Source organism: Callithrix jacchus, chromosome 6, assembly GCF_049354715.1.
Source record: "Callithrix jacchus isolate 240 chromosome 6, calJac240_pri, whole genome shotgun sequence".
In the NCBI taxonomy this organism is placed as follows: Eukaryota; Metazoa; Chordata; class Mammalia; order Primates; family Cebidae; genus Callithrix; species Callithrix jacchus.
The window spans coordinates 63566736-63590658 of NC_133507.1; the positions used below are offsets into that span (position 1 = coordinate 63566736).

Genomic DNA, 23923 nt, shown 5'->3' on the forward strand with positions numbered 1-23923 from the left:
CAGTCCTTTATCAGACATATCTTTTGCAAAGATTTTTTTCACAGTATGTGGCTTGCCTTCTCATTCTTTTGAAACTGTCTTTCACAGGGGAAAAGTTTTTCATTTTAATGATGTCCAGTTTGTCAATTCTTTTTTTCTCATCATACCTTTGGTGTTATATCTAAAAAGTCATCACCTGAGTTCTGATTCCAAAATGGCAAGGAAGTTGCAAGCTGGCACAACTCCTCCTCACCACCATTCCTGGAAAACTAGAAACAAATATACAGCACTGAGATTATAACCAGAAATATTCCAGAACTCAAATATGAAGATGAGGCAGTTCCCAGGGAAACAGAGAAGTAAAAAGTTATCAACAAATTTAGACTCAACTAGATTTTCTCCAATAATATCTTCTAGGTGTTTTTTAGTTCTGCATTTTACATTTAGGTTTGTGATCCATTTTGAGTTAATTTTTGTGAAAGTTGTAAGGTCTGTATTTCTAGGTTTACTTTTTTGCATTTGGATGTCTTGTTCTTCCAGCAATACTTGTTGAAAAGGCTATCTTTTCTTTGTTTTACTACCTTACTTCTTTATCAAAGATCAGTTGGCTGTAATTATGTGGGTCTTCTTCTACACTCTCTATCCTGTTCCATTGATCCATTATGTCAATACCATACTGTATTGATTACCGTATTGTATTATATATTATGTCAATACCATACTGTATTGATTACCATTATCTGATCCATTTATGTCAATACCATACTGTATTGATTACTGCAGCTTTATAGTAAGTCTTAAAGTTTGGTTAGTGTTAGTCCTCCAACTTTGTTCTTCTTCAACATTGTGTTGGCTCTTTTGGGTTTTTTGCCTTTCAAAATAAACTTTAAAATCAGTTCATCAATATCCACAAATTAACTGCTGGGATTTTGACAGAGATTGAAATAAATCTTTAGTTCAAGTTGGGAAGAACTAGTGTCTTTGATATATTGAATACTCTTATCCAAAGTATTTAGTTTATTTAGTTATTTTTTATCTCTACCTCACTCCACATAGAATATAAATTCAAAATAGATAAAATATTTTAATTCATTAAACCATCAAAATACTAAAAATACCAGAAGAAAAAGTGATATAGATGCGTGTGTATGAACATATTTCATATTCTTTCTCCTACCCCTTAATGCCCATCCCTCTGGATGCCTTTCTAAGCATTATCCAGAAGCCAAAGAAGAATTAGAAAATCACATGAAAATGTTAACATTTTAAATTAAATCTTTTAAAATCTGTAGCACAAAGTACCATGAAGTCAAAAAACATGTATTTTTAAAACATCACACATCAAAAAAATCAAGTGGTTAATATTTTGTCTTAAAAGATACTATAGATTGAAAAAATAAAAAATGGGCTGTTCTTTAAATAGACAGTTGTAGGAAAGAAAATTAAAAATAATCCTTAAGTACATGAAAAATATTTTCCACTTTTCTCATAATAAGACAAATGCAAATTAAAACTGTAGTATGTTCTCATCTTTGTCCCTGTCAGATTGGAAATATCAAAAATATGATTACACATTATATTGATGAGAATAAATAGGCACTCTATTATATTGCTGTCAGGAGAATAAGTTCATATAAACGCCATAGAGAGTAGTTTTGCATTAACTATCACAATTAAAGATTCATTCTTTGCAAAGACAAGTCTAACTTTAAAAATTAATTTTATAAATATATCCACAATTATTTGAAAGTATGTGCATAAAATGTATTAATTGGAACTTTATTTATTAGCTTGGAAACAATCCAAATACTCACATTCAGAGAATTGGTTCAATAAATTATAGCATACAACATGCAATGGAAAACCGAGTAGCCAGTAATAGGTATGAGTCAAATCTATAAAAATTAAGATGAATGAGCTCTAATATATGTTTTAAGTAAAAAATGCTGGTATAAAACAGTTTGTATAATAAAATTCTGTTTTTATAAGTATTTTAAAGTAGAATATGTGTGCATACAGTCAAGTTCTAGCATATACCTATTACATATCTGGAAAAAATATACGGGAGATAGGTAGCAGTGGTAGCCTCTAGGAAGGGGAATTGAGCCTGGGGAAACGAGGTAAAAAGGAGACATTATACCACATTTTCTTTTAAATGCTTGCATTTATATAATTTACATATATTTTCTATAATAAAGCTATTTAAAAATAAAAACTATATATATATATATATACACATATGTATCAAAATATTTTATTTTCTTTTTGAAAAAGATACTGTATTTGTTAAATAACTAAACTTTCATTTGCAAAAAAATAAATGTTAGTATATTCCTGATGACGTAGAGGGGAACCAGAGTTTGTAGACAGAACATTCAGCTTTCATTAATTTACAGGCAACCTACTCTTCCAGGTCCTAAGTAACTGTGGCTTAAGTTGTAAGAACCTCTGAGAACTTCACTTAATAGACTGAGGGTACAAATTTAAACTTGAATTCTCCCTTCTTTTGATTATCCATTCTGAAAAACATGGTTTTCACAGCCATGAGAACCTCCTTGAAATTTGAGGTCCCTGTAGGATTCCTTACAAAATAATTATGCCTGCAATTTTATTATTGCAGGTCATATACACCAAAGCTGTAATGAACTGTACCATAGCTTGCTGACCTTAATGAGTTAATGCAGTCTCCAAATAAAATTCATGCCCAAGCAGTAGCTTGGGCTCTGGGATGTTTTCGCTGGGAAAGATCTGTAAAATGTGAGTTCCTATTAAATATGCCTTAAAACAATACATTTGGGATTTGGCATCTGGCATCAGATCAGGTCTGACTCTGCTGTATGGAGTTGAGGGTTTTGCCTCAGGCCTTCATAATAGGTTTAGCACTATAGGACTATAGAATCAGCGAGAATTCTTTATTGCTTCAGTTAAGAAAACCACTTTAGTTTCTATTGAGTTTATGGCACCGTGTCTTCTGTCTGATCATTTTTCTTGAAATAGGAGAATCCTGCTGTCTCTCCTGCACCTACAGTTGTCTTCTTCCACCCCCACCTCAATCTAGTAATTTCTTTCCAGACTAGTTTTTCTCTCCTTACTCACATAAATGGCATTTGTCCAACTGCAGACTGTCTTTTTCTTTGCATTCAAGTAAGCCAATCACACATGGCAAATGAAGTGAGGAGGCCATAGTTCCAGATGTCTTAAGTCTTAGAAGAGTTTAAAGCCCAGTCAGGACAGCAGTAACTAACTGATTGGTCACTAAGTTTGGTCACTGCATACTATCCTGACCCTCTTGTCCAGTAATCACTTGTCAAGCCTAGAGGATAAGATTTTAAGTCCTCTCAGAGAAAATTTCTTTTCACCTCATCCTTGTTGAATGAGCTTTCCTTTGTCTTTATAGACACAGTCTCCATCTTCTAGGGGTGTCACAGACTGAATAGCTCATTGGTGCAATAGTGGTAATTAGCCTAATCTACTTTGGTTAAGGCCATATTGGAACCACCTTTAAAACTCATGGCCCAGTTCCTGAATCAGGATAGCACAAGAATTAATAAATATGGGATGCTTAACAAAACTCGACATGGAAACTGGTTTTGTTAAACATTTTTTTTTTAGAAATTATCTTTCAATTTAAGAAGAAAAGAAAAATTTAAATCCTCTACCTCATGTTTCACGACAAGAATTTATTTATATCAATATCTCTTAATCTGCTCTTTAAAATATCTGTATTCCTTTTATTTCAGGAATTTCATATGCAGAGTAAATGGTAATTAAAATGTGCAGGATGACAAGATGGAGCAAACAGTGCTTGTACCACCAGGACCTGACAGCTTCAACTTCTTCACCAGAGAATCTCTTGCGGCTATTGAAAGACGCATTGCAGAAGAGAAGGCTAAGAATCCCAAACCAGACAAAAAAGATGATGATGAAAATGGCCCAAAGCCAAATAGTGACTTGGAAGCTGGAAAGAACCTTCCATTTATTTATGGAGACATTCCTCCAGAGATGGTGTCAGAACCCCTGGAGGACCTGGACCCCTACTATATCAATAAGAAAGTGAGTGTTTTTTATCAAGCATATTTTGCTGCTAATTGCCTGCTGCATTCCTTGGACTGTTGTAGCACAAACACATGCCAAATTAGCACAAAATCTTAAGTATACTGTTTAAGAAATGAAACACATTTGTGTGTGGTTTATGCATATACATGGAAAATGAATTGATTATATCATAGCATATGCAACTGCTCCAAATGCACAATGACAAATAAAAAGAGGCCGGGCGCGGTGGCTCAAGCCTGTAATCCCAGCACTTTGGGAGGCGGAGGTGGTGGATCACGATGTCAGGAGATCGAGACCATCCTGGGCAACATGGTGAAACCCTGTCTCTACTAAAATACAAAATATTAGCCGGGCATGGTGGCATGTGCCTGTAGTCCCAGCTACTTGGGATGCTGAGGCAGGGGAGTCGCTTGAACCTGGGAGGAGGAGGTTGCAGTGAGCCAAGATCATGCCACTGCACTCCAGCCTGGCGACAGAGTGAGACTCCATTAAAAAAAAAAAAAAAAAGTAAATTATAGGCAGCTAATTTAACAAATTGACACATTCTCTCCACAGATTAGATTTACTATGCAATCTTCTGGACTTTCTGTACTTGGAAATACTTGGAAAACTCAAAATCATATGAGTTATAAAGGCTACAGAAAATATTAGTACTAATTTTTTGTGAAGCAAAGTTTGATGCCACGGGGTTTGCAATTTCCATGTCACATTATAAACAATAAATCAAGTAATTTCCTGAAGAAATTTTTTTTACCTGTAAAATAACATTTTTACAGAAACTAGAATTTTACAAGTTATTTAATCTTTTGGTGTTAATGTATTAATATTGGTAAGAATTAACAAATATGTCATAATCTGAAGAACCTATAAACAATATTTGAATGCGTGCTTTTCTTTGTATCCGTGTTTGAAACGAATACCTTATATTAAGCATCCAACTTTTCATTTTGACCATCTTTTCACCAAACCAAAAAGAAAAGCATAAAAACATTTTTAAAATATAGTTTTGTTGATTTTAAACTAAATGTATGACTTTAGGTGATTTGTAACATTTTTCTTTTTCACCTGACACAATGCATTTGTGAATCTTAGTGGAAAGGTAGGGCACAAATAAATTTTTTGTTGGACATGAATATTAAAATACACCTTAGACTTTTAGGGACTCTTTGTTTCTGGCCCAGTTCTGTCTGAAGTTAGTTCTTGTCAAATGCAGGCAACAGTTTGGCATTTGTAATATGTGGATTTGAGGCAGTTTTAGAAATCACTTCTGATTGGCAACTATAGTTTCAGAGACAACAGCCTCACAGAAGGATGACTAGCCTTAAGTTCAGATTTTTTTTAACTGTTCAGGATATAGTCAGTTTAAGTATAACACATTTTCCCTTATTAAAAACTAGTCTATTCATTTTACAGTAGAGGAAGAGATGGATCCTGTTCCCTGTATTTCATTTTTCTTCTAATTTTACTTTTCAATACCATATTGTCAAATCTTAGTTGGGAAGAGATTATTAATCTTATAACTGCCATTTAAGTTATAAGAAAAGTTGAACTTTATTATTAAATCAGTTTTTTGGAAATTAATATATATAAAAAGCCAAAGCCCAAATTAAGCAAACTATGAGGACTTTGTTTGTATAAGAAAAGTAAAAATGCCCATAATCCAATTGTTTAAACATTTTAACTCATTTAAAGTGACTAGTATTGAAGCAAAGACTCTGATTTGCTCCAGGCAGAAATTCATTTATATCATAGAGTATGTTACTGTATTTTTAGCCATTGGATGCTTCCAGTCTATTCAGAGGCTGTTCTTGGGATGTGTTAGTGGGCTCCATTCTCACCAGGCGTTTTCCTACCCCCAGACACCAGGTCCTCACCTTTTTGGTAGCAAACAGCAACTAAATATGGTTAAAGCCACCCAGAATCTAACCCTTAATCAAACAGGGAAGAAATTTAGTATCTCTGCTTTTATGCTGTGTGCTTATGTGTAAAACAATGAATGAATGTTTTGAGAAAGACCAAACTAATGCATGTTGACAAAGGTAAACATTCTTCATCTGAAAACCAGAACATCCAATCAATCTTTTTTTTAATTAAAGAGCTTTCAGAATGATAAAAGTGATTGTCTCAAGGGGATATCCCCAATCAAAACAGTCCATAATTGCTTTATAATGAATTATATATAACAAAAGATATAAAGACAAAACAAAATTGTGCAAACATTTTCAAAATACTTAAAAGAAATGTCTTATAACTGAGGGTGAAAGACCAACTCTGATGAAGTGACAGCCAGAGTCCTGCGTGGAGGAAACCCTTATAAACTTTGTTGGGCTCATGTCTAAACTTGCTCTTAACATCTTCTGTCCTTATCTTCAAATGCACATGGTATGAGGAAAGAAAAGCATTTTGGCATTTTGGAACAAATCACAGTGTGCAAGTAGAACAACCTGATAAGAGGAATATTGTTATCAGGAAAGCGTATTCCCCAAGGTAAGGTATATTCATGGTTTTCACATTGAGCTGACACCAAGCAAATCTTCAAATGTAAGTCATTCAACAGCAAGTCAAACGAAGCATTTTGCAGGGCGGAAATCCTTGAAAACTAATATGGGGTGTGTAGAATACATGATTGAGTTATGTGTTTGAAATTTCCTTCTTCTGCATTTTTATGTCTTAAGACTTTTATAAGTTGCCTGTACACTTTTTTCTGTGTCTTTGATTTTCTTTTGTAATTGGATTGTTTCAATACTAAAGAATATTCTTAAACTCGAATTAATTTGCTCTGACTAAAATTGGAATGCTTAGCAAAATCAGAACCTTTTAAAAAGAATGAATATTTCTTTCAATATGACTAATTTTATTTTAGTGACTGGGTTATCTGACATTGGCTGGGTGATCTTCATTAAAACAATGCAGTACACATACAAAGTACTCTTGACACAGCTAAATGGTCAAATAGTGGAAATGTCACCAGAGAAAATGTTTCTTAGGATGAGATTTTTCACTAATGCTGATATTACATGTGTGGATTAGGTTTGGCTGAGTGAAATGGAATATGCAGTTAGACTAGTGATTTCCCTAAAGTTGAACTCTAGTACAATAGTTAATGTGTCATTTGAATCTGTATACAAAGATTCTGGTTTCTTTCTTAACAATATATAGAATAAACAAAGCAACCCAACTATAAAAGTATTTGCAGAATCCATTCCTTACATTGTGTTTTAGGTTAAAGTGCAGTAGTGTACATGCACGGAATTTATGCAAATAAAAACAACACAACCACCACACTGAAGCTCTCTGTGATCTTTTATGAAGGCAATGTCAGTGAGCTTATAAAAATGTCACTGCTGAGGGTGTATTTTCCAATGGCATATGCCCACATATTTTTATCCTCTTTGTCCCAGTTTAAGATGTACAAATTATGTAATGTTCAAATATTTTACTAAAATGGTTAAAGTAGTTTAATCCATGTTCAGTAATGTTGTAGTAGTAACCGAAGAAACAGTAGCGATCATATCATGAGCATTCCTGATGCACAGAAGCATTAGAAGGCTTTTAGACCCCCAGATGTTTTAAGCCTTCAGAGTTCCAGGTTAAAAACTCAGGGGTAAAAATGCTGTCATAATACAATGACAGTATTTTTCATATCATGTAAGCTCTGACTCAGTGTTCTTTAAAACATGATTCCAGATTGGGTTCCCTTTGTTTGTTTATTTACTTTACCTGTATATGAAGGCATATTTTAGCTTGTGATACACCTTTGTTCCCATCATGGGACTTTTTTTCAGTTTCCTTTGATAGCTGGGGTTGATTTTGTACCATTTGGCTCTACATGCAAATTCTTTACTCACTCTTTATTACAGAAAATGTCTTCCTTCTTATGTTCTCGTTAAAATTACAGATGACTCATTATTACCATAGAAGAAAATATCATTTTAACAATGTGACAGTTTACTTGAAATAGAATGAGCTATTTTAGATCTGTAGTAAAAATGGATGTTTGTTAATTATGGAGTGCAAAAATATATTCATTTTTTAAAAGTCTTATGGACCATTTAAAAGCAACTTATTCTCTCTTTCTATCAGCTGTCCAAAAAAGATGCACACTCTCTCTTTATTGGGCTGCATGAGGAGTCACATATGAATTTGTGGTTTCAAATTCATGTCTGGTCTATCACTGACACAGGAGTTTTTAGCTGTTAAGTTGGGTGAAGAGAGTTTGTTTTATTTTTAATTGCAATTATGGAGTTTTTCTTGCAAGAGTAATTGATAGAAAATCAGAAAAGTAGATGATTATTAAAGGCTTATAATTCTACAAATTGTCATGTGAGCAGTCTCCAGTGTGTAGTTGTTCTTTGTGTATCATCAGCTCCTCTAGAACTACAAGTCACCCAGACTCTCCCTTACATCCATGGCTCTGTGGTTGACTTCCCAGTCTTTCTCCTCCCTATGTAACTATTTCCTCCTTGTGCTTCTTGTTCCTTTGTCACTCCCCATCTCTCTCTCAGCAACAGTCCCAAAATGGTGATGTTGATAAATAAAATGATAGTTAGCATTTTTTGAGTATCTGCCTCATCAATAGGAAATCCTTCCATTGAAAGTGACCAAAACCCAATAGAAACAACCTTTGGGGAAAAATAAAGGAAAAGTGTCTAGTGAATCTGGTTTTAATGCCAAAATATCCAGTACCTCAAATGATATCATGAGGGCAGTCCTTTTCCATGATTAGCTCTGCTTTCACCTATGCTGGCTTCATTTGCAGTCTGGCTCTTCCACAAGATGGAAGAAAGCCCCCAGTGGTGCTAACCTTGCATCCTACAGCCTCGTAAGCACTGCCCTCTGCCTGCCCCCGCCCCCCGCAAAAAAAGGGGGATCATGTTTTCTTCAAAAGCTCTAGCAGAAGTCGAAGTCCTAGAATTGGTTCTAATTAGATCACATAGCCTCCTCTGAACCACTCACTTTGGTCAGCAGTATGTGATGGTCTCCTTCATATGAGATGGTCTCTACCACATGCTGTCCTGTGTGCCAAGGGATGGGGTCAGCTCTACCAAGCCACACAGGCAGACAGTGGGGCAGAGGTTTTCTCCAAAAGGAAGAGAATAGGAACTGTTAGAAAACATGTCCTAAGCAGGCAAAAAAAGAAAAACAACTATGTACTCTACATGCTATATATAATATATAATATCAGGACAATTACTGTTCTTATTTAATCCACGTATCATGTCCTTTCAAGATAGATCTTGTCTTTATTTAAAAATAATAAAACTGAATTTAAATAATTTGCCAAAAATCACAAAACTATTTAGTAACAGAGACTAGTTTTAAAACTAGACCAGTGAGTTTTCATGGCCCATTGCCATGCTAGTTTGGTTTTGCTGTCATAGCAGGAATCACAGCAGTGGAAAAGAGAAGTCAGTGATAGAATCTAAATAAGCCTATAGCTGTTCTTCCTGTTTCCTGCTCAGGCCATTTTGCAAGATGTGATTCCTGTCTCTTAGGCTGGCAGTATTTCCCAAACCCTTACTGGTCACTTCACCATTTGTCCATTTCCTGCCTTTGTAAAAACTAAAATCTCAGACACTCAGTGATCTAAATTAGCTTCTAAAATAATTAGAAAATTTCTTTCCCACTAAATTCCAATAGGGTAATAAGCGCCTATTTTCAAAGAGAATCAATTCAGGAACTTTAAATTGTGTGCCTCTGTAAGGAAATGGCATTTAAATTGGGATCTGAAAGCTAATAGGGAGAAGGGAAAGGAGAATCTTCCAATGAAAGAGAACAGCATAGAAGACGACATATAATCAAGTTGACCGGTAATACTTAAGAAAGGAATAAGGTGAGGGTGGGGAGGTAGACCTGGGGCTAGGTAAAGGGCATCTTTCAGTACAAACTTAAAGAATTTGAAGGCTATCTTCAAACAAAATGAATTCCCAACAAGTATTTGAGTACAGGAGTAACATGGTTCACTTTACATTGTTAAAAATCACTCAGCTTCTCTATGGAGAAATTTAGGAGTTTTATGCTTGGTCTAGCAATTTGGCAATGGAGATGGAGAATAATGGAGAGACTCAGAATTGGTTTTGGAGGTGTGATGTTTAGGCGTCAGACAGAAGGAAGCTGATGCCCTTGTTTTCTTAGATAGGAAGTTTGAGAAGAAAGATGTTGAACCTAAAAATTCCAATACGAAAATTGTCCACGCTTGGAGAAACAGAAGTGTTCTTATATGTGTATATTTAAGAGTTAGAATACAGAGACACATTTTAAGTATTTTAATCCTTATATTTTTATTGGCATTTTAGAATTCACAAAGGGCATTGACATGTTTTATTTCACGTCATCCTCAAAACAATCCCTGAGATTAGTATTAGTATAATCTTCTCCTCTGAGATGGAGAAATTGAGGGGAATAATTTGCTCATAGTTCTCACACAACAAGCTTGTAATCAAGCTAGACTCAAATATGTTCTTTCCAACCAAAAAAAAAATTAACTGACCATATAAAAGTGTAGCAGATCCAGGGAATGTACATACTGATGACATATGGCTAAAAAATGTTTCAGCTCCAGATTTTATTCTTTTTCCTTATGGTTATAGTTTCTTCTCTCTGCTGGAGAAGAGGTTGAAGACTCTGCAGCCTTGGCTGACAAAAGCCTAGCTAGGCACTTTCTAGCTAGGCAGCTTCTGCAGCATTATCTCCTCCACTGGCTCCAACCCTCCCTCATCCCACCCAGCTAAAGCATAGGAACAAGCAATTTTATGGGCTCTTCTTTAGGTACAAATTCTTCTCTTTTGTGTGAGCTTATGGCAAAAACTTTTAAAAACTGACTATGAGGCATGGAGTCAACAGACATGTTTTATTAAACTAACATTATTATTTATAATTTTTGAATTATTTTCTGGCATTTATAAATCAGAAGATATTGCATACACACATAAAATTATTTATGTAAGGATTTCTCTTGGAATATCATTTCAGGCATCAATGACTTATATGCCTGAAATTGTCAGGTACCTAATGTCACTTAGCCTCGGTGGGTATTTTAGTTTGTAATCTGTGGTTTAAGGACCACATCTGTCATTAAGTGAAGGCTAATTTCAATGCTTGGTGGGCCACATGTAGGAAGTGGCATAGGTTGTTCTTCAGTCTTCCTATCCCTGGTAGAAAGGGAAAAACTGAATGAGATGAGGAGAGAAAAAATATTAAGTATGGCATGCTCTCTTCAGCGTCAGGTAGAAAATCTGCACGAAAACTTGTCATCCCCCACTGAGCCAGAAAAGGAAGAAGATCTTGGCTTGAACTCACAGGCTATGATAAATACAAAGGGAAGTAGGTGAGACCATTTTAAAGTCCTTGGGAAAAAAATTATATACCATGGAATTGGTCCAGCATAAGAAATGTCCCCGGAGTTAGGTATTGTATTATACTAATGGAATCTCTTGACCATCTATGTTGCTCTTCACACCCAAAACTTTGAAGCATCTCTCCTCTTGCCACATGGCTTTCCTTCTGCCCCTTCATGCTGGACCCTCTTCCTAAGCTAGCAGCTTAGAGCTATGAAAAAGTTAATACCACTTCTGGGTAGGAGCTAGAGCCAGATAATTTCCCTGGTCTGACTGCCAGGGCTATTTCAAGGAGAAAACCCTGCCATTTTCAGAGTAACACTTTCTTAATACATAGTGATAAAGTTTTGCAGTGCCATTAATTCAGAATTGTACTTCATTAACAGTTTGATAGACTCAGGCATCTAGTAATATATGTGTATTTGTGGGAATATATGTTCAAAGTTCCAAACAATTGACTTCCAAATGCATTTTTGGAGCGCAACTCATGTACAAGTTGAAAATTGTCTGTTTTAAACTTCGAGGCTAAAGGATAAATTTAATCAACCAGTAGTTACATTCCACATGTTGTGTATTGTTCATCATGATAGCTCACCTTCCTGTGTTATTTCTTGTCTTTGCCAGCAGATTAACTTTAAGAGTAGGAAAGTGCAATAAATTTGGAGCCAGTCCTGTTATTTGGCAATATTTCCATAATGTTTAACTGAAACACAAAGTTAGAGCTTATGTTTATGTACTTTGAGGAATATGGCCCCTAGAGGAAATAAAGGTTAAGATAATGGCTATATTTAAGTGAGAAAAAGAAACTGGAAAATCATGGCTTGGTAAATACAGTGTCTATCCTGGGAAAAAAAAATGTAAACAAATCACTTTCTATAAAGCCAGAAACAAGAAAAGATTACTAAATAATAACCAGTATATTTTCATAAATAGCAATTTCTACCAAATCATAACATGATTATTTTCTTAGTAACTATGCAGTTAGATCAAGGGGCAAGATTTCAACCCACATATACAACATAATCATTGATAATTTGGGGAATGGCTTGTGATTTTTTAATAGCCATTAAGTAACAAAAACAGATTCACAGCCTTGCTATGCCAGAATCATCTGGGTTACTTATTTAAAGTATAAAAACTAGGTATCAAAATCTGACCAACTAAATTGGAATCACATCACCTCTATGAGCTTAAGAATGTTTATTCCGTTTTCAAGTGAGGTGTCTGAGTCACAGACAGTTAAGTAATCTGTTTAGGATCACATTGCTAAAAGGCAGCAAAGTCAGCTTTTGAACCAGAAATCTGATTCCAGAGTTTGCACTTTTAACATAAGACAAAACAAATCATACTTACATTTTCATAATATTGCTTCCCAGACTATTAAACTGTTAATTACCAGGGTTACTACTAATTTTTCTATGTAACTTCCTTCTTGCTTTTTATTTAAAACCAGAAATTATTTTTACATGGCAAGGATTGCTGAAGGCCTTGTTGAACAATAGATGCTTTAAGTGTAGGTCTGATGCTTTAAGTGTAATCCCAATACAGTAGAGACTAATTAGCCTTGCGTAGCTATTGAGTATTTGAAATATGTAAGTGTAAGTCCAGATTTCAAAGACCTATGATTTAGTATACAAAATATATAAAATATCTCAGTAATTTTCATAGCAATTTTATTCCCAAATGATAATAATTCAGATATGTTGGGTTAAAAATACACTGTTAAATTATTTTCCCCTGCTTTGTTTTTCTTTTAATGTGGCTCTCGGGAAATTTAAAATCATACCTGTAGCTTACATTATATTTCTATTGGAAAGTGCTGGCCAATTCCTCTATATTATCTTCTATTAATGCAAATAGTTGGCCATCCCCTAGTTTATAAATGTCTTGATGTCATAACCTAGCTATCTTTGTTTTCTCTTTAGACTGTAAAGGCATGGGAAATATTGTACTAAACAGTTAATACATGTATTTTAAATTGAAATTAACAATTGGACCTAAACTAGGTCCTTGCATGTTTCTAGATGTCTGCAATGCTTTTACATAATTATCAACTAATTATACATGTGCTCAATAAATTTGATACCTGTACATGAAGACATAAGTGACCAGCTAGAACAACCCCTATTTTATGAATATTACATTCCTGCAAACAAATCCATAAAGTGATTTTTCATACATAAAATCTAGTTGCAACCTTAGTCACAATGCTTCAAAATTTGTTTTGAAGCAGAAAATTATCCATGTGTTAAAATGATGTTATTAATTTTGAACAGTTCTATTTCTTTGTAGCACTGAAATTAAAGCATTTGTTTTGGCCCTATAACAAATGAACTGAAGGACAAATATTAAGAATAGTCATAGATGTGCCTGAGTTGTACTAAGCCACAAAGTCTTGGTGCTTGTAAGTGGAGCTAGTAATGACAATGTTCCTATAAGCCTTGGGTTGTAATGAGGGGTTTGTTTTGAGCTAGATACTATTCTATAAATCTTTTCTCCTCCACCACCAATTTTGAACTGTTTCTTTTTTATTTAAGTGACTTAATGCAGTAAAAATTATCTTGATAAGTTATATTAATGAAGTCTTTGTTGAACTAATTAGATTTAAAGGATAAGTTACTTCACTATAATAAGCTAACCAATACATTTCTTTTAAAATGTTTTTAAAAAGTCACCCAATTAAATAGTTCATAAATCTTGATTAGTTTAAAGCTATGTAATAATTTTTAATACAATTTAAGGTACAGCAATTTCTTAGCTAGTCTGAACTCTTCCCTCTTGGAGCCCTTTCTTACATGTATAGTGGGAAGACAAATGCCTATATATTTGAAAATTCTAGAGTTACTTATTTGTTGTAAGTAAACAGTATTTTCTTCAGGCTCTTCCTCCCTTTCATATCATCAATACCACTAGTCCTCGGAAACAAGCATCTTTTTTTTTTCTTGAGATGGAGTCTCGCTCTGTTGTCATGCTGGAGTGTAGTGGCAAGATCTCAGCTCACTGTAACCTCTGCCTTCTGGGTTCAAGCAATTCTCCTGTCTCAGCCTCCTGAGTAGCAGGGACTACAGGCATGCACCACCATGCCCAGTTAATTTTTATAGTTTTAGTAGAGACAGGATTTCACCATGTTGACCAGAATGGTCTTGATCTTTTGACCTTGTGATCCACCCACCTCAGCATCCCAAAGTGCGGAGATTAAAGGGGTGAGCCACTGGGCCTGGCCTGGAAACAAGTATTATTTTATTAATTCTTAACACTTATAAACTGAATGATTGTCTTCTTGGCTATGTAAGCAATTACAAGGAAATAAGATACAGACAAATGAGGAAATAAACATAAGATCAATTTCAAATAATAAAATTGACATTCCAAATGGAACTTACTGACATGAAAGTGTTATCATATTTAAAATTCTGCATATTGGGTTGCTATACAAGTCTGGGTACATTTGCTTCCTTGGAAGGCTGTTTAAAATAAATCCATCAACACCTTAAGACTACATCTACAAAGTTTGTCCATAAGCATGTATGGTTCAGTCTGAGAAAAGCAGAGTTCTCACAGAATAAATCCTATGAAAAATGGTCCTTAATGTTGGCCTTATTGTTAGCTTCCTGGGTAGCAGGAATGTCTTGCACAACAGTATGTCTTATGAAAAATTAAAGTAAAACAAACACAGTTATACAGCAAAACCTTACTAATTCCATTTATAAATTCAACTTGCAAATATTCTCCCATTGCACATATATACCTTGTTGAAAATAATCTTGTACACATTCTTTAAATTTTATAAATAAATAAAAGGAATACACTGTAAAATCGGTAAATGTTTTTATCTGAGGCTTGAGCAACTGACAAGTATGCCCATTTGTTTTTAACTTTTGTGTCGAAGTATTAATTTTCTCTATGTCAAAGGACTTTTAGGTTTAGAATCACATATAAGCATTGGAAGTGCTTTGGTTTCATTAAACTCGCATTGCTGAGTTTCAGCCCTTTATACCTCCTTTCATCTTATCTTTTTAATTGACCACACTATAATTGCACATATTCATGAGGTATATAGTGGTTTCAATACATATGATATATAGAAATCAGGTCAGAGTAATTAGCATATCCATAATCTCAAACATTTATCATTTTTTGTGTTGAGAACATTCAATATCTTCCTTCTAGCTATTTGGAACTATATAATAAATTACGGTTAACCAAAGTCATTCTACAGTGGTGTAGAAAGCTAGAATATATTGCTCCTATTTAGCTGTAATTTTGTGTCCTTTAACGGATTTCTCTCTGTCCCCAGCTTCCCCCCGTTTTTGTCTAGTATACTCTGCTCTTTTTACTTCTAGGCAGACTCCCTTTTTGGACCATTTTGTGTTTGGTTTCTAATCTTTCTTGTCTCCTTTACTTTTTAGTTCTCAAAGCAGAAATTGTCCCCTCTTCCTTCTTTTATTTCACTAGCATTGACTTTTACTTTACCACTCCTCATCCATCTTTTCTATTTCCATCATTTATTAACTCTGCTCATGGTTTTGGTTGAATAGTGGCCAAGCAGCCAACATCGCGGGTGTTCTCTTCTAAGTATGGTCCTGTCTCCTTAGGATGAGCCTGTTTATTTTCCTCATCCACGGAGCTATAATCAATACCATCTTGGTCATCCTCACACTCCAGCCCACGATTTAGACCATCTGTGGATTGTCATTACTTTCTCATTATCTCTTTGTATTACTAGTATTTGTTTCAAAATTAGCTTTTAATATTATTTGAAATGAAGAGATTCTTATTTTAAAATATATGTATTCTGCGTTATATTTTACTGGTTCTCTTACCTGAGCCCCCAATATTTCTATCAGATCTTACTCAGCATATTTAGGGGGAAAAGAAGCATATGCAGTAGGTTTGAAAGGTGGACCATACTCAGTCCTGAACAAGCTCACTTTGTCCTTACATGTTCACATTCCCCACAGCAAAGGCATTGCACAAGTCTGTTCAGATTTTATGATGATCTCAATGGCGTTCAAGGACAGAATCCCTGAATGAATCAGAAAAATACAGTTAATATTACTGACATAGGTGATTGTTCCTCTAGTAAGCACAGGTGAAATTCTCCCTTCCTTCAAATGGACTTTGTGATAAAGTTGTGTTTGTTTTCTGAACTCCTACTCCTTCAAAGATGATAGAGGGAATGCAGGCAGAGGTGAGACTTGGAGCAGTGCTTCTCAAACTCTCTTGAGAAGGTGAGGTCTTTATTCTTCTATAAAATGAAATAAAAATTAATTTCTAGAAAACTGAAATGAAAAACAGGCCCACAACTACACGCCCCCTTTTTTATTATTAAAGTAAACAGACACAACATTAATTGGTCAAATTGCTTTACAAATTTCTAAACATGGACTCTCCATTTCTTTACTTAACCTTGTCACTGGCCAGGAAGGAATGGCAACCAGCACTGATTGGGGGACCACACTTTAACAGCCAATTCAGGACACTTCTATCCATGTCACATAGAAAATGCTTAATTTTCAAACAGCAACTCCATAAATATTTATCAAAGGAGGGGTAGGGTGGGGTTGCTTTTCTTAAATTTAGAAAATCCTGAAAGTAGAAATCTGTTAATGACCTAAGACTAACTATAGACAATAAATTATTCTTGAAGATTCTTAGTAAAAAATATAAAGTTTATGCTTGCTATATCATAACATGATCTGTGCAGATATGCACCCTAAGGCTTAAAAAAGAGAGCTTTTGAAGAATGGGCGAATTTAAAATGAAGAAGCTTAAAATTTCCTTGCCCAGATATGTTCTTCACAGAGAAAAAGGCTTTCTCCCTGGCTCTGTCTAAATGTAAGTAAACACCTTGGGAAACACTGAGTCAGAGTGTTTTTTACACCTTTGCATGTTGCTTCTTTAATTTTTTTTCTGCCCACTGCCAATTGATCTCAAATAAGTCAAATTTTTGGAAGGAATTTCATTCACATTCATGGATCCTGGATTCTTCAGGGGCTTTGAGCTTTTCCTCTGGGATAAGCAAGCACTGAATAAAGTAGGAAGTCAATTGGGATTAGAATTCAATATAGCAGCTAACTCAGAAGTCCCAGTACAGAATTTAGCACTCCTGGTCAACGGACACTCTCCAGGGAACTTGGCCTCTAGAAATCAATTATTGGATTACATCCATCTAACTCAAGAGCTGGTTTGATGGTGGCTGTTTTTATTTTCTATTATGAAGAGAGTGATAATGTTTATTTTATGAGAATAGATGGTAAAAACAATCTTTACTTCAAAAATAGTATCAGTTCTACTGAATGATTAATTTTTGAGATATTTGAATTGGGAAAGCTGAAATCACTATAAAAAGATTGTAATGCCTCAAGTTTTTTGGAAAGAAATGAAATGTGCATCCAATTAAGACTTTCATTTAACTCAGACATTTAAAATATCCAGAAAATAAATGACTTCTTTTGGCTAAATGTCTTATATACAATAAAAATGAGGGTAAGTATCAGGTAAAAGGTAAGTGGTATCATTGGATTTCCTCTATAATTAAGAAGAGATCCAGTGACAGTTTGTTTTCATGGTGCACATTAGAAATTGTGATTGTGCTGGTTGCTCATTTAACTTTAGAATAATTTATTATGACAAGTAACAGAAGGTAGATAATAGAGATTAAGCAGTTTATACTTTCATACTTTTATGTTGTGTTCCTGTCTTACAGACTTTTATAGTATTGAATAAAGGGAAGGCCATCTTCCGGTTCAGTGCCACCTCTGCCCTGTACATTTTAACTCCCTTCAATCCTCTTAGGAAAATAGCTATTAAGATTTTGGTACATTCATATCCTTTTTCAAGTGATTAATATTAACTGTTTGCACATAATCTGTAAGTACTTTGTAGCTAAATGTAAAATTAAGTTAGGAAATGTCCATATTCTATGGTTTTCATCACTCTCATTTTGCATCTTTGTCACATAAGCCTTATTCTTAAAGTTGATTAATCACATAGATATTACTGAAATGCACACTCTTTAACATTTTATATACATATATATGTGTATACATACACACATACATATATAGATTTATGTACTTTTGTTATCTTTCTAAAAATACTTATATATATAAAATCCTACAAATCTAGAGTAAGATAGCCATATTTACCTTTACCATCTTGATAAAAAATTTGTGGTGGCATAACATTTGCAATGAGCAGTGATATAATAACAGAAAAATCTACCTCCATACCCGAGTTTTTCCATAGTTATGATATAAAACACGTCAGTGTATCTTAGAATAAACCAGTAAGCATATTTTGTCAGACAATGTGAGGAGACTTTGGCCAGTACTCAGTTAATTCTTGAAATTTCCTGATGATTGTTGTAAAGGAAGTACTGGAATATTGGCTGAATTTCAAATTCAAGTCATGAGTTATGATGCTGCCATGCAAAACTGATTGCTTAGTAAAGACTCTGGAAGTTAATGAAATAAGTTGGCATATATTTCCAAATGGTCTTCAGGGATTTGGCTTCATGATTCCACTGGTGTTAAAAAGGACTCCACAATTGATTCATTTGTTGATCAATTTAGTAAAACAATTTATTTCTAATTGTATCTTGTTTGATAGCTTTGACAATAATGGTTATAAATATACCATTATAATTATCATAAGCTCATACTACTTTTTTTAAAGGATTCTAAAATTTAAAAGGCCATTCTAATTTTAAGCTGATAGCAAGAAGTTTCTTAGTGGTATAAATATGCTATTACTAAAATTAAAAGATTTGAAACATAAAAATCATATGATGAGGGTTTTTACCCTTATGGAAGTTTCCTTATCCCAGTTTGTATTCCTAGTGCCATCATGTGGTCATTTGATGAAAACTTTCTTTTATAGCTATGGAAAATTTTTGCTTTGGCAGTAAACTATAGTGGAGCAAATATTGGATATCAGTGCAGAAACCGTATATTCTAGGCCTGGGCCCTTTATTTAATTCCTCTAGAGCTTAGTTAGGCCTTATTTCTCTGATTCTAAAAATATAGTGATAAAACTAATTGCTTTTTAAGTTCCCTTTCACCTATATAATTCTGTTATGTCTGTTCATTTGTTTTAGGTACCACTTAGAGTATATTTATTTACCTACAGGTACAGTTCCAAGCATTTTCAATATACTTCCAATATATTAACTCATGTAATCTTCATGTCAAAATGATTAATTACAAAATGACCACATTTTTAGCTCCATTACAGAGAAGTAGGAAGAGATACAAGGCAATGGCACAGAGAGGTTGAGTCACTTGGCCAACATCACTTTGCTATGTTGAATTTTAATTACATTTCCATCATGTTAAGTGCTAACCTTCAAGCATATTCACTTTTAATGTTAGCCAATGCTGCTGCACTTGTATAAATTCAGTCAAAATAGAGCAACTCAACAATTAGCATTACGGTTACTTATACCACAAATTTTTTTTCATGCATTGAACTATGTTGGATAAGATGTGTTTAAGAAATTACAATATTGCAGATAAGTGCACTTTCTCCACAATTTACTAGTTTATTCACCTGAATGAGTTCAAGTCAATACTTTCTGCTGAAAAACGATGCACCTCCAGGTGACACAAAAATAGTCTTCTTACTGAAGTTCTCTGTGAGGTGAATATATTGATTTAATAATAGTTGTTAAAACAAAAACTTATACTGATATTACCCACATTTTACACATGGACAAAATTGAAATATAAAGAGATTAGTTGACCTGCCCACAATGCATTTATCCCTGAGTTTTGGCTAAGCTTTTCAATGTTAGCTTCTTGTAATATAACACTTGGATTTGGATTTTCTTTTGTGTGTTCCTTAACAATAACCTACATTATTCAGCATGCTAATTATGTGCACTATTTTGACAAACTGTGTGTTTATGACAATGAGTAGCCCTCCTGATTGGACAAAGAATGTAGAGTAAGTTCAACTTATATTTTTTAATAACAGATATACATTTGAGATTTTGAAACTGTGCCTTAAAGTATTCTCAAAATAAAACTGAAAAGCATTTTATTAAAGCCATTTCTAAACAAAGTTATGCAGCAAGAGGACAATGCTCATTGGCCCTCCCACCTACTGGCATTGAATTTGATTACATCTCTCTTTCGCCTGTACCTGGTGTTCGACAGAAGACCACCACTCTTGGGCATTTACCCCTTTTTCTTTAAAATCTACAGTAGCCAAAACAAATGTGGTCAAAGCAATTGCAGGAAAGAGCCAATGTGATAGACCTTGGTTCCAGTTAAATTGCAGATAGATTCTTTGAGTCAAGAATCAAAGACATTAGTTATAAATGCCATGTGAAGACAATATTGAACCTGACAAAGTTTTCATTTCTATCAGGCACATCCAATTCATGTGAGGCCAATATCAGTTCCAAGTGTGGTCACCAACAAACTCTGAAAAGTAATCCAAAGTTTCAGATCTGTAGAACTTGAAAATTCAGTAGACTGAAGACTAAACTAACAGAAATAAACTTTTTGTATATCTTTCAGAAACCAGAAGCATTACTAACTATATTGACGGTCTCTCTGTTCTGGGGATTCCTTCAAGGCAAAGAGGCCAGATCTGTGATAACTGCAGCTGGGCTACTCTACCCATAGCTGCTCACCTGCCCACACTTCCCATATGTAATGCCTGTTACTATACAGCTGCTGACCCAACCCGTAACAACTACAGAAAGTATTAGGTTGGTGTGAACATAATCGTGGTTTTTGCCATTACCTTCAATTGTTGGCAACATTTGCACCAACCTATTTCCAGGAGTGTCTCCTTTCTTATAGGCTGAGGCCAAGAAGAAAAATGACATTCTGAAGAAAATAATAAATATTATACACAAAAAAATTCTAAAACTTTGAAGTTAATATAGAAGGACCCACAGGTTTTCAGTCACCCTAGTTTCTGTGATTTTATGTCATGTTCACACCCCAATTTCTGAGTAGAAGATTTAAACTTTGGAAATGTGTAAGTTTCTGAATAAGAATTTTATTCGAAATTAAATTTTTACTTCTTATAACCCTAGAATTATTTACTGTGATTTTAAAGAAGTCCTTATTCCAAGTAAGTTTGACTATCTTGGAGAAAAAGAAGACATAAGACATACTAATTTGTCAATTTCCTCTCATTCTTAGAACACCATTAAAATTGAGATTTTTTTTTTCCTAAAAGAAAATCATTCCATGCTTCTGCAATATTATTGATTGGCTATTCCATCATATAAACATGCTAAATATTTCTCAGGAGATTGTGTTTATTTATGTAAATACCAAGACATTTCAGACAATAGTTCTCACACTGCTCTTAAGACACTTTATAAAACAACTCTTCGTGTATTAGGAAGTTGAATTTAAATTTAGCACTACCTTTTATTTGTATGAAAATAAAATCCATCTGCTTAGTTTTCTTTTTTAATATTCATCTATTCCACTGATGGAGTGATAAGAAATTGGAATACTGTGAGAAAACACTGTAAATTCATCAAATTTTTTTGGATGCTTGTTTGCAGATACACCTTCACAGGAATATATACTTTTGAATCACTTATAAAAATTATTGCAAGGGGATTCTGTTTAGAGGATTTTACTTTCCTTCGGGATCCATGGAACTGGCTTGATTTCACTGTCATTACATTTGCGTAAGTGCCTTTTTTGAAACTTTAAGAGATAACATCCTTTGGTTTTCTGTCAGTGCTTATGCGTTTAAAAATAGGCTTGCTTTACTTGTGGAATATTTTGGTGTGATTTATACATTCAAACTCTGGTTTTCAATTTAGCACAACAAAGGTCTAAGTAGAATTTCACCATGGCATGAAAGCTTTGTAGTAGTTGAAAACTACAATTTTCACACACAGCATCTGTCAAAAATTTCACATATGCAACTCTTACACACACACACAATCACATATGAACATGTACATTCTAATCTCAAAACACAAGCATATCTGTAATACACCTGTGAAAATCAATTTAAAAATTCAGCCACAAAACAGTTTTATTGGCTACACAAATTTGCAATGACCTTGCTTATATTACACACAGCTTCTTTTGTGGTTGGGTAGAATAATAAAAAAATATCTACTAGCATCAAAATAATCTGACAAATAAAACTAAGAAAAGAAAAGAAGATATTTGAAATGTTATCTATTTAATATGTTAAATTACTAATTTCTTAGACCCTTAGAGGAATACATTCTCTCTGCCTCTTTATGTTTCTCTCCTGACCCTTCCTTCTTTTCTTCTTCCCTTTTATGGCTTTCTTCATCTCTTTAGTCTCAACATAAACCTCCTTACCCTTATCTCCTATTAATATCCACTCAGTAATATGCCTAGTTTATACACCCTTGTGCTTTTTTCTAGTGGTAAACTTCCTAAGGAAAAGACCCAGAAAAATTATACAAAACCATTCAGGAGTAAGTTAATATAGAGTGTGGGAGGAGGCTTCCCAATAACACTTACCCTCATCCCTTCTTCAGCTGATTTCTTGGTCTCTTACAACTGTGATATAGTGGATAGGAGCAGGAGAGGTAGCACTGATATACTCAGGACTCCAAATACCGCATGTCTGGTCTTAATTTCCTATCTGATTAGGATGAGCCAATTTTTTTGCCAGGCTTTCTAGCCATGGCTTAAAAGAAGGCATACAAGACTTCTATTTCTTAAGAACAAAATGGCAATAATAATAGGGGCATCACTGGACTGTCATAAAGTATTATTCTTAATTAGCCTAACTTTCATTTACAAGTTACACTAGGAAAATCTTATCTCATATATAAAAGCAGTAAGGCAATCTGCCTTTTCAAGCCTAAATTTCTGTTGGGTGATTTCACATATTTTCCATAGTGATGGAATCTAATTTCTGATTTACCACTTACAATATTTATCTTTTAAAATCACCAAGAGGGTCTTTTATAAAGTAATTTATAAGTAATATAAATCTTGCTAAAATCTTGAATAATTCTGATTTAATTCTACAGGTTTGTAACAGAATTTGTAAACCTAGGCAAGTTTTCAGCTCTCCACACTTTCAGAGTCTTGAGAGCTTTGAAAACTATTTCTGTAATTCCAGGTAAGAAGTGATTAGAGTAAAGCATAGGCTCCTTGTACCTACAGATTTTCTTTGTATCTTGTTATTGTGTTTGTGTTTGTGTGTGAACTCCCTATTACAGGTATGTCACAGAATTTGTGGACCTGGGCAATGTCTCGGCATTGAGAACATTCAGAGTTCTCCGGGCACTGAAGACAATTTCAGTCATTCCAGGTGAGAGCTAGGTTAGACACTGAGACTGACTCCATCATGTTTTTCAGCATCTTTTTTTTTTTTTTTTTGCTTGACAAAATGGAATCATAAGACTAGATATTCCAAAGAAAATGATTCTTATTGTTTAGACATAGGCTTTATCAGCCTTGGAGTTTAACAATGTCTTATGTGAGATACTGTAATTTGAGGTCAGGGTGATTTGCACTTACAAATATCATGGTTTTTTTTTTTAACCCCATGTTAATGTTATCAAAAATTTGCTC

General features: G+C 34.2%; 1 protein-coding gene across 6 annotated transcripts in view; it reads left to right on the plus strand.

Annotated features, from left to right (window-relative positions):
• The window catches only part of SCN1A (sodium voltage-gated channel alpha subunit 1), a 129951-nt gene that overhangs the window by 49153 nt on the left and 56875 nt on the right, over window positions 1-23923 (plus strand). For all 6 annotated transcript variants that reach the window (XM_054258305.2, XM_054258307.2, XM_054258309.2 and 3 more), the window contains exons 2-6: window positions 3720-4032; window positions 18082-18199; window positions 20231-20321; window positions 21910-22038; window positions 23569-23660. In XM_054258305.2, coding sequence (XP_054114280.1) covers window positions 3769-4032; window positions 18082-18199; window positions 20231-20321; window positions 21910-22038; window positions 23569-23660 — 694 coding nt within the window. In that variant the 5' untranslated portion in view covers window positions 3720-3768. The remainder of the gene's footprint in view (window positions 1-3719; window positions 4033-18081; window positions 18200-20230; window positions 20322-21909; window positions 22039-23568; window positions 23661-23923) is intronic.